This window comes from Mobula birostris, chromosome 5, assembly GCF_030028105.1.
Source record: "Mobula birostris isolate sMobBir1 chromosome 5, sMobBir1.hap1, whole genome shotgun sequence".
Classification (NCBI taxonomy): domain Eukaryota; kingdom Metazoa; phylum Chordata; class Chondrichthyes; order Myliobatiformes; family Myliobatidae; genus Mobula; species Mobula birostris.
This window is the reverse complement of record NC_092374.1, coordinates 33194716-33219914: the sequence shown is the minus strand read 5'-3', so window position 1 is coordinate 33219914 and position 25199 is coordinate 33194716. Positions and strand designations below refer to the sequence as shown.

General features: G+C 42.7%; 1 protein-coding gene across 5 annotated transcripts in view; it reads left to right on the top strand.

The window, feature by feature from the left end:
- Nucleotides 1-25199, top strand: part of LOC140197613 (cardiomyopathy-associated protein 5-like) — a 110237-nt gene that overhangs the window by 28599 nt on the left and 56439 nt on the right. For 4 of the 5 annotated variants that reach the window (XR_011885974.1, XM_072257823.1, XM_072257825.1 and 1 more), the window contains exons 3-4: nt 11380-11475; nt 14774-15004. Coding sequence is in view for 4 of the 5 variants with exons in the window: in XM_072257823.1 (XP_072113924.1) it covers nt 11380-11475; nt 14774-15004 (327 nt within the window). In the remaining variant the exon portion in view is untranslated. Of the gene's footprint in view, nt 1-11379; nt 11476-14773; nt 15005-24383; nt 24515-25199 lie in introns of those variants that run through there. The other variant, XM_072257826.1, reaches the window with a different exon arrangement.

Genomic DNA, 25199 nt, shown 5'->3' with positions numbered 1-25199 from the left:
ATGCCAGATGCAGATAGTTTACCGCTTAGGGAAATTACTGATCCAGCTAACGGATTGAATTAATCTCCTAACTAGAATCTCAGTCAATAAAACATATTCACACTTAAAAAAAAAACTCAAGGCAGTAACTAGGACTGCTTTTTCCTTTGATCGCCAATGATCATGTATTGTATACAGTGTATACCACGCCTTTAATTCACACGGTGAATTTTGGTTGAACAAATAATAGGCATACAGTAAGTACAATAAACATCATTACAAGATTGTCTTCTCAAATTATCGAAGTACATTTATTATTAGTGTCACCATATCAGAAGATACATTTTTACGCAGGCATTCCCAGGAAAAATCCCAAGAATATTGTTTACCAAAATGTCTACCACACATTGTAGGACGAAGTGTGCGCCTACAAATGTTCACGTGCCGAGATTTTAATGATTGGGTATCAGAGACCTAACAAGTAGTTAGGAGTATTCTTGAAGGGTACCATATGTTGTGACTGTGATCAAAGTTACCAGGAGACACTGAAGCTGGTGAGATTGAAGTCTTTATTCAGCACAATAAACTGGCATCATTGGAAACACTCTTGGTAGAGGCTTGCCTGACCCAATATCACATGACATTTTTATATGCTAAAGATCAAAGGTAATGGCAGGACAAGTCTATAGTTACAATGTGTCCACAATGCTTCCTTTGAATTACATATAATTTTCAAACACACAGATCTTCACACCAACACTCCAGACACTCAAACTGAATGTTAATCACCACTGGCTCTGGCTGCATTCATGCTTATGCTTCCATTTCAGGTCAATAAAGTATTTATATGTTTGCAATCAACCCCAGTCCGCAGCTCCAGGAACATCATTGTTCCGAGCTGCATTTTAAACTCAATCTACAATCCACATTCAGGTCTGAAGACTGGTTACTGTTCCAATTAATATTTGCTGTATTACATTACTCCAGAATGCGCCCTAACAGCCCCTCCTCTTGGCCCCCCTGGACAAACATAATTTTGATCCAGGAAAGACCAAACCTTAAGGATCTAATCAAGAAAGGCAGCAAAAGTGTCCTGTACTTTGGACTCTCTTCGCCAATTACCTGTCATATCCCTATGTGCTTCTACATCTACACTACCATCCCTGATGGCTAACTACAAACCCAAGCAGAGATGGTACTGTGCCAGGGCAGCATGGTAACGTAGTGGTTGGCACAACACTTTACACTACAGGTGACCTGGGTTCAATTCCCACCACTGCCTTCAAGAAAGTTGTACGTTCTCCATGTGACTGCGTGGCGTTCCTCTGGGTGCTGTGGTTTTCTCCCACAGTCCAGAGACTTGCTGGTTGGTAGGTTAATTGGTCATGGTAAATTGTCCCATGATTAGGCTAGGATTACTCTGGGGATTGCTTGGCAGTGTGGTGAAGGGATAGAAGGGTGTATTCCACTCGGTATCTCAATAAATAAATAAATAAATTTGACGAACAGTCTTTAAAATGCTGCTTTGTCATTGACTGTTGTCTCCTTTCCTGCTGGCCGACTGCGGTTTAATCACATTCTTTGTCTCTGCTCCTCATTCTCTGATAACTTAAAACTCAACAGTGGCTATTAGTGGCTCTTTGGTCAGACTCACAGGCAACAGTTCACAATCCATACCCTGACAAAAGACTGTCAGAATCTGACAACTAGTCTCTCAGACCCTTTAACTGATGTACAGGAGGGGTTGGATGGTCTCTAATTACTGTGAGGACCTCACCCCGATGGCACCCCCTTCTGGATTGCCCATTCAATCACTGGCCCAAGCACTGAAAGAGTCCAGTTCATTTGTTTTCATTCCCTATTCAGGCTAGAGTGACTGTAATTTCTTCTCTTAGTCTGTCATGCTGTCAAAGTTGTGGAACCTGATGTCCCTGTAAACTCAGATCCCTTCCCATCTATTTTCCCCAGTGTTCTTCTATTCTGATCTATACATCTGCCTCCAGAAACCAGCCTTCATTATGGAGTATAGTGGCCATTATACTTTAACAGGCAGTTCATAGCTTGCTACCACGCTTTCGGTGTCTTCTGCATTTGTGTTTATTATGGGTCTGCTTCAGACAGGTGCAGTCAGATCTAATGCAGCTAGCTGGGGTTCATCACTTAGGTTCTTTGCAATGACACTGTTAACAGGTACCTTGATCCCTCACTCTGTCTGTGAGTTTCACCGGAGACCAGTGTTTCCATGGGCTACCTCATCAGGTTTGCACACAAACACAGGTGTCATTGGTTAAACGTCCCATCTGGGGTCCTATCTATCGTGGAGCAAACCGTTCCTTTTCATGACTTGATCATGGGAGGACTATCTCTTCTCTCTCTGAGCAGCAATGTGTTGCTGTTGTTTGCTCGGTCCCTCATTGTGTTACCCTGGTTACAGTGGTCCTTCGCATCTCTGTATAATCTCATTAAATTGGCATTTGTAGTTTCTTCCTGTACACTTGTAATTACAGTTGCCTCTTGTTCTTCTGCTTCCCTCCCTGCACTGAGTCTGCCTACTCATTCCCTTTCTGCTCCGAATTATCCCCTTTCTGTGAGCCTTTAATCACTGCTGCCTCCTCTGGCAGCTGCATGACTTCCGACAGCTCCTGGCTGTGCTTGGCCCCTACCCTTGGGACCTCCTGACATGATTCCCACACATTGCCCTGTTTCACCTCGCTGCTTGGGGCTGCTGTTACTCTGTGGGCCATGCTGGTTGTTTTGTGGGTCACACATGTTTGCTGTTCCTGTCTTGTTCATGTATTTCATCTTTTTTCTGAGTCTATGATAGCACCTGCCTTAATCACTGTGTCTGGTACTTTCATGTTTGGACACACCCAAAATCTCTTGGAAGCTGCAGTCCCTCAATCTCAAGTACCTGAGGTTGACTTCTCTCCACCCTCATTGTTTCATTTCCTGTAATGGTAATGTAAATTGCCTTTCTGGTCATGGACAAGGGTAGATCAGTTATTGATTCTGACGACCCTGTGTCCAACTTTTCACATTGCTGGTTTATTAACCTCTTGTGTACATCCATGGATGACCACCTCTGGCAATAGAGGCTGTAGCCAGCTGTTTGTCTGACCTCACCAGCTCTGTAATGTGGTTGGCAGTTAAATAGGAACAAGAGGGCGCTGCTGTGGAGTCTGCCTGTTTTGGTGAGTAATCCTCACACCTTCCTTTCTCTTCAGAACACTACCTCCAACCATGGCCAATAGGCCATAGCTGTAACACATTATCTCCTTTATCCTTCCACCTCTATTCCAGCAGTTCCTTGCTAAGTGCTCTGGATATTGGCACACAAAGCAAGTCCTCTGATATTATTGCGGAGTAGGTTGGTCCCATCGCTATCTTCAAATCTAAAACTTCCTGCTGAGCGAGCTCAGGCCCTCCTTCAGCATTTTCAGGAAGACTGGGTCATTCCTCCCTGGATTATCCAACCCTGAATACTACTCATACACTCGATATTTACGTTCTGCACGAACCATGGCAGACGCACCAGCTCTCTGAAAAACTGACATTATTTTTCCCCAGTTACTCTCACCTCCCCCCATCACTGCCTCACTTTCTCCTTAAAGAATTGATATCCCTTGTCATTGCTAGTATTCCCCATAGTTGGCTATGTACCATCCTGCACCCCCTGGGCCATACTGGCCCACATATTCCTTGGGCACTTTGCTTTTGCTAACACATGTATATCTTTGGGGTGCATCTGGTGAATTTCAACCATTTGCTGAGGCTTGCGCCAGAATTCTGTATTCCCACAGGCAATTTTGGCAGGGTAGCTCTGACAAAATGCTTTGCTCTCCCTAGGAGTGAAGACCTTATAGATGGTCATAATTAGGGTGAAGGACTGGCTTTGGTTATCAGGGTTTTCAACTTGATGTTGCTTGACTTCATCGGTGCCACCCTGACAGATATATCTAGATATTTCCTCTCCCTCAAGTATCTCCACACTAATTACCACAATATGCAAAATATAAATGGAAGATAAAAATGAATCAGTACATACTTAAAACCACAGGGTATGTACTCTGCAATCCGCCACTTATGTGTGTTTGAACTTGTACTTTATCCTTTGTATTTGACTGTTATACCAAAGTTACAGACTTTTTCTTAAAAAAACAAACACATTTGTATATGAGTCTGGCACTATACAGTTCTCCAGATGAGTACACACGCACCCTACTGGGGTTCCAAATGGTTAGTAACCACCACTGATAGCCCTGCCTCACCAAACTTGCCAAAACTGTCTGGTCTCTTACACAAACCCTACTTTTATATCTACCAGTTCAGCTCTCTGTCATGTTCATGATACTTCATGATCCCATGATTATTGATCTGAACAGATCTACTGCTGAGTCTTAAGAGGACTGCTGAGATCACTGGCACACAATGGGCCACGAAAGTAACCTGGATGAGCCCCCAGATGTGACTATGATCGAAGTCACCATAAGACACTGAAGTTAGTGATATAGAAGTCTTTATTCAGCACAACAAGCAGGCTTCATTGTAGACACTCTTGGTAGAGGCCTTCATGATTCAATATTACATGACATTTTTATATGCTAAAATGGCAGAACAATTCTATAGTTACAATGTATTCACAATGCTTCCTTGGAATTACATATAATTTTCAAGCACCTAGAACTTCATACCAACAGTCCAGGTACCCAAAGTGAATGTTAATTGCCACTGACTCTGGGTTGCATTCATGACTATGCAGACATCTCAAGTCAATGTAGTATTTCTTGGTTTGCATCTGACCCAGGTCTGCAGCTCCAAGAAAACCATTGTTCAGAGCTGCATTTTATTCTCAACCTACAATCCACATTCAGGTTTGTAGAATGGTTGCTGTTGAAATTAATATTTCCATAACTCCAGATTACACCCTAACATCATAATTGTAAAGGCCAGTGAGTGCAGTGGTTGTGACAGGGCTTAGTTTTGACCCACTGTGGTATTTAACTAGTTCCAAACAATTGGTTTCAGAGATCATACATTTCCATCTAGGAATTGTCCAAACCACAAGTTACGGGCTAGGAGAACCCTCTCGTGATTAAACTGATGATGGCCTTGTTGTTAATTAGTATTTACTTTGAAAATTTACTGTAATAATATCACAGTGGTTTATGATTGTACATCATTCAACTTGGATATTGCCTTGTTCTTGGTACAATGAATATATGGAATTGTTGTCACTTCTAGTAGATATACACAATATAAAAAGAGTATTTTATTTCAGTAAAGAACAGAAAGTGTCCCTCTGCAGCCAAACTCACAATATTTGACCCAATGTATTCTGTTTAATTAGTGGTGTTGTGGATTGTGTAGAGGATTGTTGAAGATTGCAGAGAGATATTGATAGGATGCAGGAGTGGGCTGAGAAGTGGCAGATGGAGTTCAATCCGGAGAAGTGTGAGGTGGTACACTTTGGAAGGACAAACTCCAAGGCAGAGTACAAAGTAAATGGCAGGATACTTGGTAGTGTGGAGGAGCAGAGGGATCTGGGGGTACATGTCCACAGATCCCTGAAAGTTGCCTCACAGGTAGATAGGGTAGTTAAGAAAGCTTATGGGGTGTTAGCTTCATAAGTCGAGTGATAGAGTTTAAGAGTCATGAGGTAATGATGCAGCTCTATAAAACTCTGGTTAGGCCACACTTGGAGTACTGTGTCTAGTTCTGGTCACCTCACTATAGGAAGGATGTGGAAGCACTGGAATGGGTACAGAGGAGATTTACCAGGATGCTGCCTGGTTTAGAGAGTATGAGTTATGTTCAGAGATTAAGGGAGCTAGGGCTTTACTCTCTGGAGAGAAGGAGGATGAGAGGAGACATGATAGAGGTATACAAGATATTAAGAGGAATAGATAGAGTGGGCAGCCAGCGCCTCTTCCCCAGGGCACCACTGCTTAGTACAAGAGGACATGGCTTTAAGGTAAGGGGTGGGAAGTTCAAGGGGGGATATTAGAGGAAGGTTTTTTACTCAGAGAGTGGTTGGTGTGTGGAATGCACTGCTTGAGTCAATGGTGGAGGCAGGTACACTAGTAAAATTTAAGAGACTGCTAGACAGGTATATGGAGGAATTTAAGTTGGGGGGTTATATGAGAGGCAGGGTTTAAGGGTCGGCACAACATTGTGGGCTGAAGGGCCGTACTGTGCTGTACTATTCTATGTTCTATGTAAATATTCAGATGAAATTATTGCTAGACATCTAACGTTTATTGATAGCACTGCCTAATTGCTTGCTATAATATCTAAAGCTGCTGATTATTTTCTGGAATATTAGTTATGGTCTGTGTCATGTTTATCTCTATCTGTCATTTTAATTTCAGAGAGTAATGTGATTCAATTACGTCAGCTAACAGCTGTAAATTGTCAAGTGGTCTGTTTGCTTCAATTGTTTTGCATTCTTAAGCTACTTTCACAGCAAAATTCCACATGAGAGATGGAGTCAGATAGGATTGGAACAGAGATGGGAATAGATTGGAGTATGAAAATGATAGGCTTCTGCATTCAATATGAAAATGATAAGCCTCTGTGTTTAAAGTGGAAATGATAGACCTTTGCTGCCTGGATGCTGAAAAGTATCCAAAATAACAGATATCGAAGTAACACACTTGGCAGTGTGGAGGATCAGCGAGATCTTGAGTCCGTGTTCATAGGACACTCAAAGCTGCTGTGCAGGTTGACAGTGTTGTTAACAAGGCGTATGGTGTGTTGGCATTCATGAACTGTGGGACTGAGTTCAAGAGCCGTGAGGTAATGTTACAGCTATATAAGTCCTTGGTCAGACCCCACTTGGAGTACTGTGTTCAGTTCTGGTCACCCTTCACTATAGGAAGGATGTGGATACTATAGAGAGAGTGCAGAGGAGATTTACAAGGATGTTGCCTGGATTGGAGAACGTGCCTTATGAAAATAAGTTGAGTGAATTTGGCCTTTTCTCCTTGGAGTGTCAGAGGATGAGAGGTGACTTGATAGAGGTGTATAAGATCACAAGAGGCATTGATTATGTGGATAGCCAGAGGCTTTTTCCCCAGGGCTGAAATGGCTAACACAAGGGGGTATCATTTTAAGGTGCTTGGAAGTAGGTACAGGAGGGATGTCAGGGGTAAGTTATTTACACAGAATGCAGTGTGGTGGGTGTGTGGAATACGCTACTGGAGACTGGTGGAGTTAGATACAATAGGGTCTTTTAAGAGCCTCTTAGATAGGTATATGGAACTTAGACAAACAGAGGACTACGTGATAGGGAAATTCTAGGCAGTTTCTAGAGTAAGTTCTGTGGTCGGCACAACATTGTGGGCCGAAGGGCCTGTAATGTGCTGTAGATTTCTATGTTCTATAATCCAGGAAACATTCAGGGGATCGAGCATTTTCTGGAGAAAGAAACAATTAATTACCCTGATATTAATGGGTGGGCTTGATGAGCTGAAGAGAAGGGTGCAAATTTAGTGTGGTTGTAACTGTAGAGTGATTTTTGTAGAGTGCGTCCTTTGGCAGGGGAACGTAGGGATGTTGGAGGAAAATTTGAGTAGCCTGCGCCAGCACAGAAGTGAGCCTCCCCTCCACTGACTCTGTCTACCCCTCCCACCTGGTCATTCTCACCTCCTCCCACTGGGCAGAATGTACAAAGGCCTGAGAACACATACTGCTGGGCTCAAGGATACCTTTTACCCTGCTGTTATAAGACTCTTAAACAGAGACCTTTTGGGCCAAAGATGAACTCTCAATTTCCTCGTCTACCTTGACATGACCTTTGCACTTTATTTGTCCACCTGCACTGCACTGTCTCTGTCACTGTAACACTTGTTCTGCATCACACATAAAATACTGGAGGGAACTGCATCTATGGAAATGAAGAAACAGTTGACGTTTCGGGCCAAGAGCTGCCTTCAGGACTGAGAAGTAAAGGGGAATAAGAAGGTGGGGGCGAGGGGCAAGATAGCTAGGAGGTGATGGGTGAAGTCAGGTGGGTGGGAAAGATAAAGGGTTGGAGATGAAGGAATCTCATAGGAGAGGAGTGTGGACCGTGGGAGAAAAGGAAGGAGAGGCAAATGAGAAGAAGAAAGAGGACAGAGTGAGGAATAGAAGAAGAGGGGAGAGAGAAATAAATTTTTTTTTACCATAAGGAGAAATCAATATTCATGCCATCAGGTTGGAGGATAACCAGACAGAATACAAGATGTTGCTTCTTCATCCTGAGGGTGGCCTCATCTTGGCACAAGAGGAAGCCATGGACTGACATGTCAGAACAGGAATGGGAATCGAAATTAAAACCTGGAAAGTTCCACTTTTGGCATCTGGAATGGAGGCACTTGAAAAAGTGGTCCTCCAACTTACAATGGATCTCATCAGTGTTGAGAGGGCCGCATTGGGAGCATTGGATACGATAGACAGCAGCAGCAGATTCACAGGTGAAGTGTTGTCTTACCTGGAGGAACTGTGTGGGGCCCTGAATGGAGGAGAGGGAAGAGTGAATGGGCAGGTGTAGCACCTTGGCCGCTTGCCGGGATAAGTGCTGGGCTGGGAGGGTGATGAGTTTTCTTCTTACCTTTAATAGGTATGTAGGAGCTGCAGTAGGCCATCCTTGTACTTATGTTTGGAAATATCTGTATGGAGAGCATACAAATAAAAGCTTTTCACTGTAATCCCATTACATGTGACAATAATAAACCAATTTCCAATCAAAGGGGATTGTATGAGTTTTGGGAGAACCATGAGTAGCTTTTCAAGCTGCTCATGATTTGCAGGTAATATTGTAAACGCACTTGCATCTTCTCCTGAGCTGCTGGGTCTAGGAAGCCTGAATGGCCAATGTTGAGCCAGTATGAATAATTGATTGTGAGGTCCCCAGCTTTATTGTAAAACTTTGGTTCCTTCACCCCGTCCCACTTTTATAAAACCTGCAAAGTGGATGAGCTTGGGACTGAGAGTTTGAAAAAACTCACGTGACCCTCTATCACCCACATCATCAACTCGCTCCAGTGATGTTGTTTGAACTGTTGTGTCTTTTCTGGAACTTTCTGTTTTTTATGTAAGTTTGATACACTTTGGAAGGTTGACCTTGAAGGCAGAGGATCTTGGGTCCATCTTGACCATAGTTCGCTCAAAGTTGCTGCACAATTTGATAGTGCAGTTAAGAAATCATATGGTGTGTTGGCCTTCATTGGGGGATTGAGTTCAAGAGCCCCCAGTTGAATTACACTTATGTTAACTACTATTATGTTCAATTCTAGTGGCCTTATTATAGGAAGGATGTGAAAGCTTTGAAGAAGACGCAGAGATTTACCAGCTAATGGGAGAGGGCATACTTTTATGGTGATTGGAAGAAAGTATAGAGGGATGTCAGAGGTTTTTACAAGCAGAGTGGAAGGTGCATGAAATGGACTGCTAGGAGTGGTGGTAGAGGCAGATACATTAAGGACAATTAAGAGACTCTTAGATAGACACATGGATGAAAGGCAAATGGACGCCTATTTGAGAGGGAAGGGTTAGATTGTTCATGGAGTAGGTTCAAATTCAAGTTTAATTGTCATTCAACCATACATGAATATGGCTAAATGAAAGAGTGTTACTCTGGGGCCAAGGTACAAAACACAGTACCAACAGTCATACACAGCACAAGGCACACATAGCACATACTGTATAAGATAGCAAGAACACCTAAGATATTAGTAAAATACAGTCACACAAAAGATGTATAAATAAAATTTGTAAAATTATTTTTAAGAATATGTAGTTCAAGACCCTGAGTCCATGATTGTTGTGGCAGTCTGCAGCCAAACACAATATGGCTTGCCTTCTGCTGAGCCAATACTGGGGAGCAGCACTGGCTCCAGTTTGGATGCTGTGACACGCTTGGACTGCACCAACTCTAACACCTTTCTCCTGGGCGACTGTAAACTAGCGACACCGCTGCTCGGAGTAAACCGTCTCCAACGCCTCTCTCCTGGGTGACTGTAAACTAGCGACATCGCTGCTTAAAGTGCACCGATTCCAACACCTCTCTCCTGAGCGACTGTAAACTGGCGACATCGCTGCCTGAGGCCTGGTTCTTGCTGAGACCAAGACTACACAGCTCCTCCGCTGTCCTCCCCTGCTGTCCGCACTAAATCAGTGAGTCGGACTTGCAGTGTCTGATGTCCATTGTTATGATTACAAGATGATCAGTTGCTGTTAGACTACACACCGCCTTTACACGTCTACTCCTATGTCGCCTCTTGTCGCAGGCAGCAGCACAATCCCCACCACATCCAGCTCCCTTAGTTTCTCCGTCGAAATGCACACCTCGCTATTGGGGTCGACCTGCAGTACTTTAAGTTCTTAATGTCCAGCTGTGTCTTGTGATCATATAAAAATACATTTAAAAAGGACAATAAAACCTTTGGTTGGCCGCATAGAAGCAACTACGTCCAGGCCTGCCGCCCTCTTACTGGAGCTTAAAAGATTGACAGATCTTCGTGAGGCTAAGGGTCCATACAGTACTCTATTCTAATTTCAGTATCCACTATATTTTAGATTTGTAAATAATGGCTCCTCCGGCTCCAGAATTGTCTGTAGCTGACAGGGAAGTGTGAGTCTTTCATTCCATTTTGCTGTTCAGCCCTGTGCTCTCCAGTGGTGGTAGTCAACCCATATACACTTGTTGCCTCTGCCATCAGAATCGGGTTTTTAAAACTCTTGTTGGCTATCTCATCTGGAATTCGAAAGGCAAAAAACTGCAGGAAATAAGAAATAAAAATATGGAACATGTAGGCAATAGCCAGCAGGTCACAGAGATCTATGGATGAAAAACACAATTAATACTTCAGTTTGAAAACTTGATCGGACAACATTTTTATTTTGATCAAAATTTTAATCTTAAAGGTTGTCTGTTTTTCTCCAACATTTCCTGTTTTGGTTGCACCTGGCACTTATTTATAATGAGATGTTTTTTTTCCCATCATTTTAATCAACAAAATTAAAACATTGAAATTTTAAGATTTATAGATGAGTGGACATCCAATCGGTGCACACAATAGATATTTAAGCATCATCTCTTAGGCTTGACCAGAGCATAGTTTCATTGGGAGCTCTTGTGTATTACAAATCTGTGACTCATTAACATAACTGTATAAAGCCACATTCAGTGTTTCTTTTAATATTTCTCAAATTTAACATTATTTTCCCAGCAGAATTTAAAATTTGAGTGAGGAAAGTTACCTATCCCCTTAAATCACTGATATAAAAACTTCTCATATACAAGACAAATGACAACCTTTTGTTCTTAACAATTATGACTAAAAGTAGCATATTTAATTCCATAAGATAACCTTCAAAAGATATTGTAATTGCTTTTTAAATGTTTTTCTTTCTTTGTAGGAAAAGTTGGATGAGTTTATGGAGGCAGCTGAGGAAAAGGCATACAGAACAGAGGAATTTGTGACAGAACTAGAAGATGCATTTAATACTGTTGAGGTGGGTGGTATGTTAAATTTTACATCAGTTTTGATATTCATACAATCCAGGTCAGGAGGTTTGTGTAAATACCACAAAAACTGTATTTGTTTAATTTTTGTTATGGACTGCTAATGAGGAAGAATAATATATATTTCAGGTGACATGTGCTCGGTGTCACTTTGTTAGGCGTAGGAGTGGAACTCAGTGCGGTCTTCTGCTGCTGTAGCCATCCACTTTGACGTATTATGCATTTAGATGCTCTTCTGCACACTACTGCTGTTAACGTGGTTACTTGAGTTACTGTCGGTTTGAACCAGTTTGGCCATTTTTTTTTCTGACCTCTCTCATTAACAAGGTGTTTTTTGCCCACAGAACCTGGTGTTTTTTTTTTCGTTTGTTTTTGCACCATTCTCTGTAAACTCTGGGGACTATTATGCATGAAATTCCCAGGGGATCAGCAGTTTTTAAGATACTCAAACTACCCCATCTGGCTCCAACAATCATTCCATGGCCAAAGTCACTTATTTCTTTCCCCATTCTGATGTTGGGTCTGAATAAAAACTGGGGCTCTGAATTTAAGAACATAAGAAATCAGAGCAGGAGTTGGCCATCTGGCTCACCAAGCCTGCTTCGCCATTCCAGATGATCATGGCTGATCTGTCCATGGAGTCATCTCCACCTACCTGCCTTTTCCCCATAATCCAGAATTCCCCTACCATGCAAAAATCTATCCAACTTTGTCTTAGATATGTTCACTGAGGTAGCCTCCACTGCTTCATTGGGCAGAGAATTCCACAGATTCACCACTCTTTGGGAAAAGCAGTTCCTCCTCATCTCCGTCCTAAATCTACTCCCCTGAATCTTGAAGCTATGTCCCCTCTTGGCCATGTCTGCATGCTTTTATGCATTTAGTTGTTGCCACATGACTGGCTGATTAGATATTTACATTAATGAGCAGGTATACCTAATAAAATAGCCACTGAGTGTAGTATTAATGATTCTGTGTCCAATTCCAATTTTGTATTGGAATAAACAGCAAATAGGGAATATAAGATATGCGGTAAATGCATGCCCTCTTGCATTTGACATTTCTACCCTGGGAAAATGATTGACTGTCTACCCTATCTATGCTTCCCATAATTTAATACACTATCAGGTATCCCCTTCAGCTGTTGTCATCTCGAACCCAGGTTCGGCCATTAGCTCACTAAATCTGTGCCAAGCATCAAGCACCCATTAAACTAATCCTTCCCCAACACAATGTTTTCTCTCTATATTCCCATCAACATCCCTCAAATTTTACACAGTGCAATTTACAGTGGCGAATTAACTCATTGACTCCATGTTTTTAGGGTATGGGAGGAATCCAGAGCAACTAGGGGAAACCCAAGCAGTCACAGGGAGAATGTACAGACAGCACCGGAGGTCAGGATTGAATATGGGTCACTGGGGCTATGTGGCAGTGACTTTACCAGCTGTGTCACTGTGCTGCACATGTCTATAATAAGCATTGCTTTCAGCTTCCAGCAGTGAACAAATGCTTTCTACAAGTGTTTGTGCTTTGTTCCAGATCACTGTCCCTTTGCGAAGAAATATTTCCAGCTATTTATGCTCTCATGTTCCTTTTGATCTTCCCTGGTTTTCCAGCCCTGTGTTACACTTGTTACCCAGATGTTCAAACTGAAAATTTTCCCTTTAGAATTTCAAACATTTCCTCATTTTAAAAAAAATCTAAGTTATTTTAACTTAAACAAATAACTAAGATTTATAAGCACAGATATTATTCTTGTAACTATAACAATGAGGTACTTAAACCAACTTTAATCCTACTTCAGCAATGGAACAGAACAACTCTTGGAACCCTATGGACTTCGTGTTTTTTTTTGTACAAATGTCTTTTTTTGCAGCCTTTTTTCACTATCTTATGTAATTGATGTAGATATGTTGTATATAATATATTGTGTAATTTCTATACCTAATGCAGCTATACATCCTCTACCTAATAAAGTGGCTATCGAGTGCATGTTTGTGGTCTTCTGCTGTTGTAGCCCATCCACATCAAGGATCGATGTGTTGTGTGTTCAGAGAGGTTGTCCTGCACACTACTGTTGTTATACGTGGTTATTTGAGTTCCTGTCATTTTCCTGTCAGCTGGAAGTCTGGCTATTCTCTTCTGACCTCTAATTAATAAGGTGTTTTCGCCCACAGAACTGGCACTCACTGCATGTTTTTTTTTTGGTATTGTTTTTCTCTGTAAACTCTAGACAGTTGTGCATGAAAATCCCAGGAAATCAGCAGTTTTGTGAGATACTCAAACCACCCCATCTGGCACCAACAGCCATTCCACGGTCGAAGTCTCATTTCTTCCCCATTCTGATGTTTGGTGTGAACATTAACTGAACCTCTTGACCATATCTGCATGCTCTCATGCATTGAATTGCTGCCACATGATTTGCATTAATGTGCAGGTGTACAGGTGTATCAAATACACTGGCCATTGCGTATATACTGCTGCAAGGAAGGCGTTCATTGTACCTGTACCTCACTGTACTTGTGCACATGACAATAACATGGACCTTAATCATGATTTAATCTACCATTTTAAGTGGAGAGATCAAAACTGAGCATAGTATTATAGTATTGTGAGCATATTAAAGCATTTTAAATGTAAGGTGCAAGTCCTCAGTTTACATTTGGAATGCCCTAGCTATACAATATAACATTATATTTAATTTGCCTATATACTGGACATATTGGTTTCAATATTTTGTCATCTGTAAATCGTTAGTTCCTCAATTTTTCATTGAACTTGCTTGTTAGTAAAGGCATCCGTTAGTCTTGTGAGACCATGGATCTGCGCCTGGAAAGTCTTCACTCTCCAGGGCGCAGGCCTGGGCAAGGTTGTATGGAAGACCAGCAGTTGCCCATGCTGCAAGTCTCCCCTCTCCACGACACCAATGTTGTCCAAGGGAAGGGCGTTAGGACCCATACAGCTTGGCACCAGTGTCGTCGCAGAGCAATGTGTGATTAAGTGCCTTGCTCAAGGACACAACACACATTGCCTCGGCTGGGGCTCGAACTCACGACCTTCAGGTTGCTAGTCCATTGCCTTAACCACTTGGCCATGTGCCCACTTGCTTGTTAGTTATGTAGAAAAAAAATACCCATTTATCCCCATTTTGTTATCATTTAATGCTCTCAACTGAAGTTATACTTGTAATCTCCCGTACATAGGAGCAGAATGAATATTACTGTAGGCATGAAGGAAGTTAAGCTAATTTCATTAATGATCAAGCTATTTCTCTAAAAATCACAGGAAAATTGTGCCAAAGAGGAGAAGTATCTGGAGGAGCAGCACGAAGAAGTAATGAAGTTGCTGCTGTCACAGTACACTGAGATGACACAGGTCCTTGAAGAGGAGAAAAAGATGAAACTGGAACACTTGTGTGACCAAATGGTCCATTACCGATGTAGCATTGATTCGACAAAGGAGGCTGCTGAGAAGACGAGAGAGAGCTTTGAACTTGATGACTTGGCATTCCTAAAGGTATGTTTACATATCTATTGTTACCATATCCACAGTATGAACAAATCTAAGGGGTCAGATTTAGTAGTAAATTTTTGAGTAATTTATTTATTTTATTTTACTTAGAGATACAGCCTTTTGGGCCGTGCTGCCAGCAACCCCTAAATTTAACCCTAGGCTAATCACAGGACAATTTAGAATGACTCATTAACATCTTTGGACTGTGGGAGGAGACAGCAGCACCCGTAGGAAATCTATGCGTTCCACAGGGAGCACATACAAACTTCTTACGGATGGTGCCGAAGTTGAACTCTGAACTCTTAACTCCTCAAGCTGTAATAGCGTCACACTAACCGCTACACTATGGTTACTTTAAGAAAAAACATACAAAATACCAAAATGTTAGATTGATCTTAGAGTAGGTTAAAAAGGTAGCATGACATCGTGGACCAAAGGGCTGGTACTATGATTTAGTGTTCTATGTTTTTCGTTTCATATCCAAATTTTAAACTTTAACATGAGGGACTGCAGTTGTTAGATAGGCTGGAGGAACTCAATTGGAGGGAAGTTAATGTTTGACATTTTAGGCCGAGGCCCTTCATCAGGATTGGAAAAGAAGTGGGCAGAAGTTAGAGTTAAAGGATAGCTCAACCAGAAGAAGATATAGCAATGGGCATTCATATAGACCCCACCTCTGTCTGCCTTTTCATTGGCAATGTGGCACAGTCCATATTGAGGAACAACTCCACAGTTGCATTCACGTCTGTGAGTTAGACTGCCGGGAAGAGTATAAAAGGTGATCATTTTTTCTTTGGTGGTTTGATAGAGGAACGACTGTGCAGGCGCGTGGACATCAGCGAGTTAGATTGGCGGGAAGAATTTAAAAAGAAGACAGCTTTATAGAGCGGGCGACAGAGTAGAGGAAACCAGAGTAGGAGGGCTTTGGCTCAACAGAGCTTTGGCGATAACGGGTCGAGGCAAGGTAAGTTACTTGTGAAGAAAGTATGTCTGTGAGGCTGGTGTTCTGTACTAGGTATCAGATGTAGGATGTCCAGGAGACTCCCAGCCTCCCGGATGGTCACATCTGTGCCAGGTGCATCGAGCTGCAGCTCCTTAGGGACCGTGTTAGGGAAATGGAAGTGCAGCTCAATGACCTTCATCTGGTCAGGGAGAGTGAGGAGGTGATAGAGAGGAGCTATAGGTAAGTAGTCACACCGGGGCCTCGGGAGACAGGTAAGTGGGTAACAGTCAGGAGAGGGAAGGGCAAGAGTCAGATACTAGAGAATACCCCTGTGGCTGTCCCCCTTAACAATAAGAGCTCCTGTTTGAATACTTTTGGTGGGAGGGACCTACCTGGGGGAAGCAACAGTGGTCGTGCCTCTGGCACTGTGGCTCAGAAGGGTGGGGAAAGGAAGAGGATGGCAGCAGTGATAGGGGACTCTATAGTTAGGGGTCAGACTGGCAATTCTGTGGACACAAGAAAGGAATGTGGATGGTAGTTTGCCTCCCAGGTGCCAGGGTCTGGGATGTTTCTGATCACATCCACGACATACTGAAGTGGGAATGTGAACAGCCAGAGGTCGTGGTACATATTGGTACCAATGACATAGGTAGGAAAAGGGAGGAGGTCCTGAAAACAGACTACGGGGAGTTAGAAAAGAAGTTGAGAAGCAGGACCTCAAAGGTAGTAATCTCGGGATTACTTCCTGTGCCATGTGACAGTGAGTATAGGAATAGAATGAGGTGGAGGATAAATGCGTGGCTAGGGATTGGAGCGGGGGCAGGGATTCAGATTTCTGGATCATTGGGACCTCTTTTAGGGCAGGTGTGATCTGTACAAAAAGGATGAGTTGCTCTTGAATCCAAGGGGGACCAATGTCCTGGCAGGGTGGGAACCGAACTGAAGAGATGGAGGAAAGGGCGGTTGGCTCACAAATCAAGAAAGCTTGGAGACAGTGCGAGAGGAAAGATAGGCAGGTGATGGAGAAGAGATACGCTCAGACTGATGGTTTGAGATGTGTCTGTTTTAATGCAAGGAGTATCATGAACAAAGTGGATGAGTTTAGAGCGTGGATCAGTACTTGGAGCTATGATGTTGTGGCCATTATAGAGACTTAGATGGTTAAGGGGCAGGAATGACTACTTAGAGTGCCAGGCTTAAGATGTTTCAGAAAGGACAGGGAGGGAGGCAGAAGAGGTGGGGGTGTGGTACTGTTGATCAGAGATAGTGTCATGGCTGCAGAAAAGGAGGAAGTCATGGAGGGGTTGTCTACGGAGCCTCTGTGGGTGGAAGTTAGAAACAGGGGTCAATGACTCTACTGGGTGTTTTTATAGACCACCCAATAGTAACAGGGACATAGAGGAGCAGATAGGGAGACAGAATCTGGACAGGTGTAATAATAACAACAGGGTTGTTGTGGTGGGAGAATTTAATTTCCCAAATATCAACTGGCATCTCCCTAGAGCAAGGGGTTTAGACGGGGTAGAGTTTGTTAGGTATGTTCAGGAAGGTTTCCTGACACAATATGGAGATAAGCCTACAAGAGGAGAGGCTGTACTTGAACTGGTATTGGGAAACGAACCTGGTCAGGTGTCACATCTCTCAGTGGGAGAGCATTTTGGAGATAGTGATCACAATTCTATCTCCTGTACCATAGCATTGGAGAGGGGTAGGAACAGACAATTTAGGGAAACGTTTAATTGGAGTAAGGGGAACTATGAGGCTATCAGGCAGGAATTTGGAAGCATAAATTGGAAACAGATGTTCTCAGGGAAACGTACCGAAGTAATGTGGCAAATGTTCAGGGGATATTTGCATGGGGTTCTGAGTAGGTACGTTCCAATGAGATATGGAAAGGATGGTAGGGTACAAGATCCGTGGTGTACAAAGATTGTTGTAAATCTAGTCAAGGAGAAAAGAAGAGCTTACGAAAGGTTCAAAAATCTAGGTAATGATAGGAATCTAGAAGATTATAAGGCTAGCAGGAAGGAGCTTAAGAATGAAATTAGGAGAGCCAGAAGGGGCCATGAGAAGGCCTTGACAAACAGGATTAAGGAAAACCCTAAGGCATTTTACAAGTATGTGAAGAGCAAGAGGATAAGACGTAAGAGAATAGGACAAATCAGGTGTGACAGTGGAAAAGTGTGTATGGAACCTGAAGAGATAGCAGAGATACTTAATGAATACTTTGCTTCAGTATTCACTATGGAAAAGGACCTTTACAATTGCAGGAATGACTTGCAGCAGACTGAAAAGCTTGAGTCTATAGACATTAAGAAAGAGGATGTGCTGGAGCTTTTGGGAAACATCAAGTTGGATAAGTCACCGGGACTGGATGAGGTGTACCTCAGGCTACTGTGGGAGGCGAGGGAGGAGATTGCTGAGCCACTGGCAATGATCTTTGCATCACCAATGGGGACAGGAGAGGTTCTGGAGGATTGGAGGCTTGCAGATGTTGTTCCCTTATTCAAGAAAGGGAGTAGAGCTAGCTCAGGAAATTATAGACCAGTGAGTCTTACTTCGGTGGTTGGTAAGTTGATGGAGAAGATCCTGAGAGGCAGGACTTATGAACATTTGGAGAGGCATAATATGATTAGGAATAGTCAGCGTGGCTTTGTGAAAGACAGGTCGTGCCTTACCAGCCTGATTGAATTTTTTGAGAATATGGACTAAACAGATTGATGAAGGTAGAGCAGTAGATGTAGTGTATTTGGATTTCAGCAAAGCATTTGATAAGGTACCCCATGCAAGGATTATTGAGAAAGTAAGGATGCATGGGATCCAAGGGGACATTGGCTAACCCACAGAAGGCAAAGAGTGGTTGTAGACGGGTCATATTCTACATGGAGGTCAATGACCAGTGTTGTGCCTCAAGGATCTGTTCTGGGACCTCTTCTCTTTGTGATTTTTATAGATGACCTGGATGAGGAAATGGAGGGATGGCTTAGTAAATTTGCTGATGACACAAAGGTTGGGTGTGTTGTGGACACTGGCTGTCAGTGGGGCATCGATAGGATGCAAAACTGGGCTGAGATGGAGTTCAACCCAGATAAATGTGAAGTGGATCATTTTGGTAGATCAAATATTATGGCAGAATATAGTATTAATGGTAAGACTCTTGGCAGTGTGGAGGATCAGAGGGATCTTGGGGTCCATGTCCATAGGACACTCAAAGCTGCTGCACAGGTTGACTGTATGGTTAAGAAGGCATACGGTGCATTGGCCTTTATCAATTATGGGGCTGAGTTCAAGAGCTGAGAGGTAATATTACAGCTGTATAGAACCCTGCTCAGACTCCACTTGGAGTACTGCGCTGAGTTCTGGTCGCCTTACTGCAGGAAGGATGTGGAAACTATCGAAAGGGTGCAGAGGAGATTTACAAGGATGTTGCCTGGATTGGAGAACATACCTTTCGAGAATAAGTTGAGTGAACTTGGCCTTTTCTCCTTGGAACAACAGAGGATGAGAGGTGACCTGATAGAGGTGTATAAAATGATGAGAGGCATTGATCGTGTGGATAGTCAGAGGCTTTTTCCTAGGGCTGAAATGACTGACACAAGAGGGCACAGTTTTAAGGTGCTTGGAAGTAGGTACAGAGATGTCAGGGGTAAGTTTTTTTTATGCAGAGATTGGTGAGTGCGTGGAATGGGCTGCCAGCCATGGTGGCAGAGATGGATACGATAGGGTCTTTTAAGAGACTCTTGGCTAGGTACATGGACCTTAGAAAAATAGAGGGCTATGGGTAACCCGAGGTAATTTCTAAAGTAAGTACATGTTCAGCACAGCTTTGTGGGCTGAAGGGTCTGTATTGTGCTGTAGGTGTTCTATGTTTCTATATAAGGTTCCACAACTCTCTCTCTGCTGCATCGTTGACTTCATTGGTGCTACCTTCCACACCTATGCTGAGCTCGTCAATTTCATCAACTTTGCCACCAGCTTTCACTTGCCACCAACTTCTACCCTGCCCTCAAATTCATTTGGCCCATTTCCAAAAGCTGTCTCTGCTTTTTTCATCTCTTTGTATTATCTACTGATACTTTTTTACAAACCTACTGACTCCCACAGTTACCTTGATCAAGGATGCTATTCCCATCTCGCAGTTTCTCCTCTGCTGAAGCTGAATTGTCCTCTTTTTTTTTCGGAAAGTGAGTTTCCCCTCCACTTCCATCAATGCAGTTGTCAGAATCAGGTTTATTATCACTGGCATGTGATGTGAAACTTATTAACTTAGCAGCAGCAGTTCAATGCAATACATAATATAGAAGAAGAAAATAATAATAATAATAAATAAGTAAATCTTATTCAGTATACTTTTACAGTATATGCATATTGAATAGGTTAAAAATCATGCAAAAATCAGAAATACTATATATTTTTTAAAAAGTGAGGTAGTGTCCAAGGATTCAATATCCATTTAGGAATCGGATGGCAGAGGGGAAGAAGCTGTTCCTGAATTGCTGAGTGTGTGCCTTCAGGCTTCTGTACCTCCTACCTGACGGTAGCAGTGAGAAAAGGGCATGTCCTGGGTGCTGGAGGTCCTTAATAATGGCTGCTGCCTTTCTGAGACACCACTCCTTGAATATGTCCTTGGCTAGTACCCAAGATGGAGCTATCTAAATTTATGACCATCTGCAGCTTTTTTTTTTGTTCCTGTGCAGCAGCACCCCACCCCACCCGCCATACCAGACAGTGATGCAGCCTGTCAGAATCCTCTCCAGTACATCTATAGAAGTTTTTGAGTGTATTTGTTGACATACCAAATCCCTTCAAACTCTTAATTAAGTATAGCCGCTGTCTTGCCTTCTTTATAACTGCATCGATATGTTGGGACCAGGTTAGATCCTCAGAGATCTTGACACCCAGGAACTTGAAACTGCTCACTCTCTCCATTCCTGATCCCTCTATGAGGATTGGTATGTGTTCCTTCGACTTACCCTTCCTGAAGTCCACAATCAGCTCTTTCATCTTACTGACGTTGAGTGCCAGGTTGTTGCTGTGGCACCACTCCACTAGTTGGCATATCTCACTCCTGTACGCCCTCTTGTCACCACCTGAGATTCTACCAACAATGGTTGTATCATCAGCAAATTTATAGATGGTATTTGAGCTATGCCTAGCCACACAGTCATGTGTATATAGAGAGTAGAGCAGTGGGCTAAGTACACACCCCTGAGGTGCAACAGTATTGATTGTCAGCGAGCGGGAGATATTATCACCAATCCACACAAATTGTGGTCTTCTGGTTAGGAAGTTGAGGACCCAATTGCAGAGGGAGGTGCAGAGGGAGGTACCGAGGCCCAGGTTCTGCAACTTCTCAGTCAGGATTGTGGGAATGATGGTATTAAATGCTGAGCTATAGTTGTTGAACAGCATCCTGACGTAGGTGTTTGTGTTGTCCAGGTGTTCTAAAGCCATGTGGAGAGCCATTGAGATTGCATCCGCCATTGACGTATTGTGGTGATAGGCAAATTGCAATGGGTCCGGGTCCTTGCTGATGCAAGAGTTCAGTCTAGTCATGGCCAATCTCTCAAAGCATTCAGATCTTCACTCACATCTCACATCGCACATCTCACTCACGACTTCTCCATTTCTCAAACATCTGCCCTTGCCCCTTGCACTCCCCCCCCAACATAATGGGGATAGGGTTTCCCTTGTCCTCAGCTGTCACCCCATGTGCCTCAGGATCCCACACATCATTCACTACAACCTCCCCTTTCCTCACTGCTTTCTGCAGTGATTGTTTTCTCTGTGACTCGCTTGTCTGTTTGACCCTCCCCACCAATCCAATGCAAGGCACTTAACCACGCAACAGTGATAAGTACTACACCTGCCCATACACCTCTCCTGTCCCCAACATGTAGGGCCCTAAACATTCTAACCAGGTGAGGCAGCACATCAGATGGTAATACATCAATGTCATTCATTACATCTGGTGCTCCCAGTACGGCCTCCTGTACATCGATGAGATCCAGTGCAGAGTGGGGGGTTGTCTCATTCAGCGCCTTCGCCCAGTCTGCTGCAACAGATGGAATCTCCCAGTTGCCACCCATTTTAATTCCGCTTCCCATTCCCACACTGACATGGCTGTACACAAACTCCTGTATTGTCACTTTGAAGCCAGATGCAAACTGGAGGAACAAAAACCATATTTTGTCTTGGTAGTCTAATCTGATGGCATCAATATCGATTTCTGTAACTTCCAGTAACCCATCCCCAGTTTGTTTTCCTTTATCCCTGTGGCCTCTTTTCCCCTAGTGTGGCAAGTGACCAAGTGGTTAGGGCGTTGGGCTCACGATCTGAAGATCGTGGGTTCGAGTCTCGGCCAAGGCAGCGTGTTGTGTCTTTGAGCAAGGCACTTAACCACATACTGCTCCAGTCCACCCAGCTGAAAATGGGTACCAGCAAATGCTGGGGGTTAACCTCGCGATAGACTGGCATCCTATCCGGGGGGGTGGGGGGGAGTCTTGTACTCTCAGTCGCCTCATGTCACAGAAACCGGCATAAGCACCAGCCTGATGGGCCACAAGGCTCAGGACAGACTTTAACTTTAACTCTTTCCCCTGCCCCGCTCTCATGGCCTGCCCATCACCTCAACTTTCTGGTTCCCCATCTCCTTCCCTGTATTCCATGATCTACCATTCTCATCTATCAGAATCCTTCCACCCATCACCTTTCAGCATCTCAGCATTTTTCCCTTTTTTTATTACTCCCCATCCTCCTGCCTTTCCCCTTCCACCTGTCTCAGGCATCAGCTGCTGGCTTGTGCTCTTCTGCCTTCCCCTACCCTCGTATGATGAAGGGTCTAGGCCTGAATCGCCAACTGATTATTTCCCTATATATATGCTGCCTGGCCTGCTGAGTTCTTATAGTATTTTGTGTGTATTTAATCTTTGACATTTTTATAGGAAGAAGTAGAAGATACTGTAGATGCCATAAATCATATTCATAGTGAATATAAGGATTACTTTCCATGCTGTGAATAAACCTCAGTTTTGAAAGTGCTAATTAAGGGAGCTTTAGTGAATATGTTCAAGGAATGGCATCATTTATTTTATCCTGATTTCACCTTCATCCTGATGTGTACTAATTGCCAACAGATGTATATCCATTTATTAATTGTTGCTGTTACATGATCGCACGCAACAAAAGATTTGGATTTATGACTCCATAACATTTGTGACAAGTGGCAGTAGGTGTATAATTTATCTACATCACCTCCAATCAGTTGTGTTGATAGATGTACAACACTGTGAAACACGAATGTCAACTTATTTATTGAAGTGTAATTGATAACAAAAGAACTGTGGATGTGGGAAATCTGAAATTAAAACAGAAAATAACCTGCCAGACCTGCTGAGTATTTCCAGTATTTTTTTTTGTTTTCATTTTGTAAAGTTCACACAATAAACTTAGCATAGTTAGCATGCTTTGCATTTTAAATAAATGTCTTCCAAATTTTCAATTTACTGACCTGCATATTTTGGCATAAATTCATTCTTCCTGATCTCTCTGGCCAGTGCCTTCTCAGTCACCATTACTAACTAGTAAAGTGGTTGAGTACATGAGGCCGGGTTTGATCCTACCTTTTCAAACTTGACGCCTACACCGAATACTTGGCCATTAACCACCAATAGATCTTCCATGTCATTAAATTAATGCATTGCCAACCCTTATTCCTCTGATAATACATTGACTATCATTGCCAATTTTACAAGCTGCATACCCTTCATTCCAAAAATAAAACAAGGTGTTCACGGGCTGTGGTACAATCATTAATGCTCACTGTACACCACACAATGGGAGCTTCTGCCCACCTGACTTGTGTCATATAGCCTGTGTACAAGAAGAATATTCAAATGTTACATCCTTCAGCTTCAATAGAAATGACATGTTATCAGAGTTTGCTATGTATTGATGGGTATATTCAAAATATCTCATGGGATATTTTGAATAAACATGTTAAAATGGTTTTGTTCAACTGAACTGCAAAACAATGTACTTGGATGTTTTTTCCTTCTTTTGAAAACTTTGATCTGGTTACAGTCTAAAGCTATTTAATAATTAGCACTGATAGATCTTGCAGCCTTCTAATTATAAAGTCATGCATGAACACACTGAACCAATGCTTAATGAAGCTGGCCTTGTAAGATCAACTCAGTTTGTTATGGTTCAACGTGCTTTGCCCTTGAGTCACACTATCAAGCCTAATTTAGATTCCTGAAATTTAAACGGAAGCATAAACTGCTGAGAATGCTGAGTAGATCAGCCAGCACATGTGGAAGGAGAAAAAGTTATTATGTCAGCCGGAAAACCCTTCATCAGAGCTGGGGGAGAGGGGAAAACAGGGTAGTTTTAATTTCTGTTGACTTGAAACATGAACCGTTTCTCCTTCTTCCACAGATGTTCCTTGACCTACTGAGAAACAAAATGGAGATAAATTTCAAGTTGAGGACAAGTTAAAATTAAATTGTTTTCTCACTTTTCCAATTCTGGTGAAGGGCCTTCAGCATCAAACCTTAACATTCTCTCTGCCCGCAGCATGGTAGCATAACGGTTAGTGTGCTCTATTGCAGCTCGAGGCGCCATGAGTTTGGGGTTCAATTCCAGAGCTGTCTGTAAGGAGTTTATATGTTCTCCCTGCCACTGCGTGGGTTTCCTCTGGGTGCTCCAGTTTCCGCCCACAATCCAAATGTGTACTGATTAGTGAGTTAATTGATCATTGTAAATTGTCCTGTGATTAGGGTAGGGTTAAAAAAGTGGTGCAGCTTGTTGTGCAGGAAGGGCCTGTTCCACATGATCGCTCCAAATAAATAAATAAATACCCGACCTTTTTTGGGTCATATTTCCTTTGTCAACAGGTTTTTTATTTTCTAGCTTAGATTTGATTTCTTCCTTTGGTTCCCTGATTAGCCTCTGTTTTTGTTTCAGCTGTTAGTTACTCTTTCATTTCCAGTCTGCAGTACCTTACATCAAGAGTAGATCAAATAATAATGTTTTTCATTGACCTGGATTACAATAATTTTCTTACTGGATACATTGACTTGGTTTGTTTTCATCACAGTCAGATGAGAAATGTCTTTCTATGTGGATTAACAACTGCCAAGTTATTTCTGCTATGTGAAGGGCAAATTATCCAGAAGTATTTTTCTTGAACTGTGTTCCTGGTGTGAACTTGTGATGTGAGTTAATTTCTCATCCATCCACCCACGGCAGAAT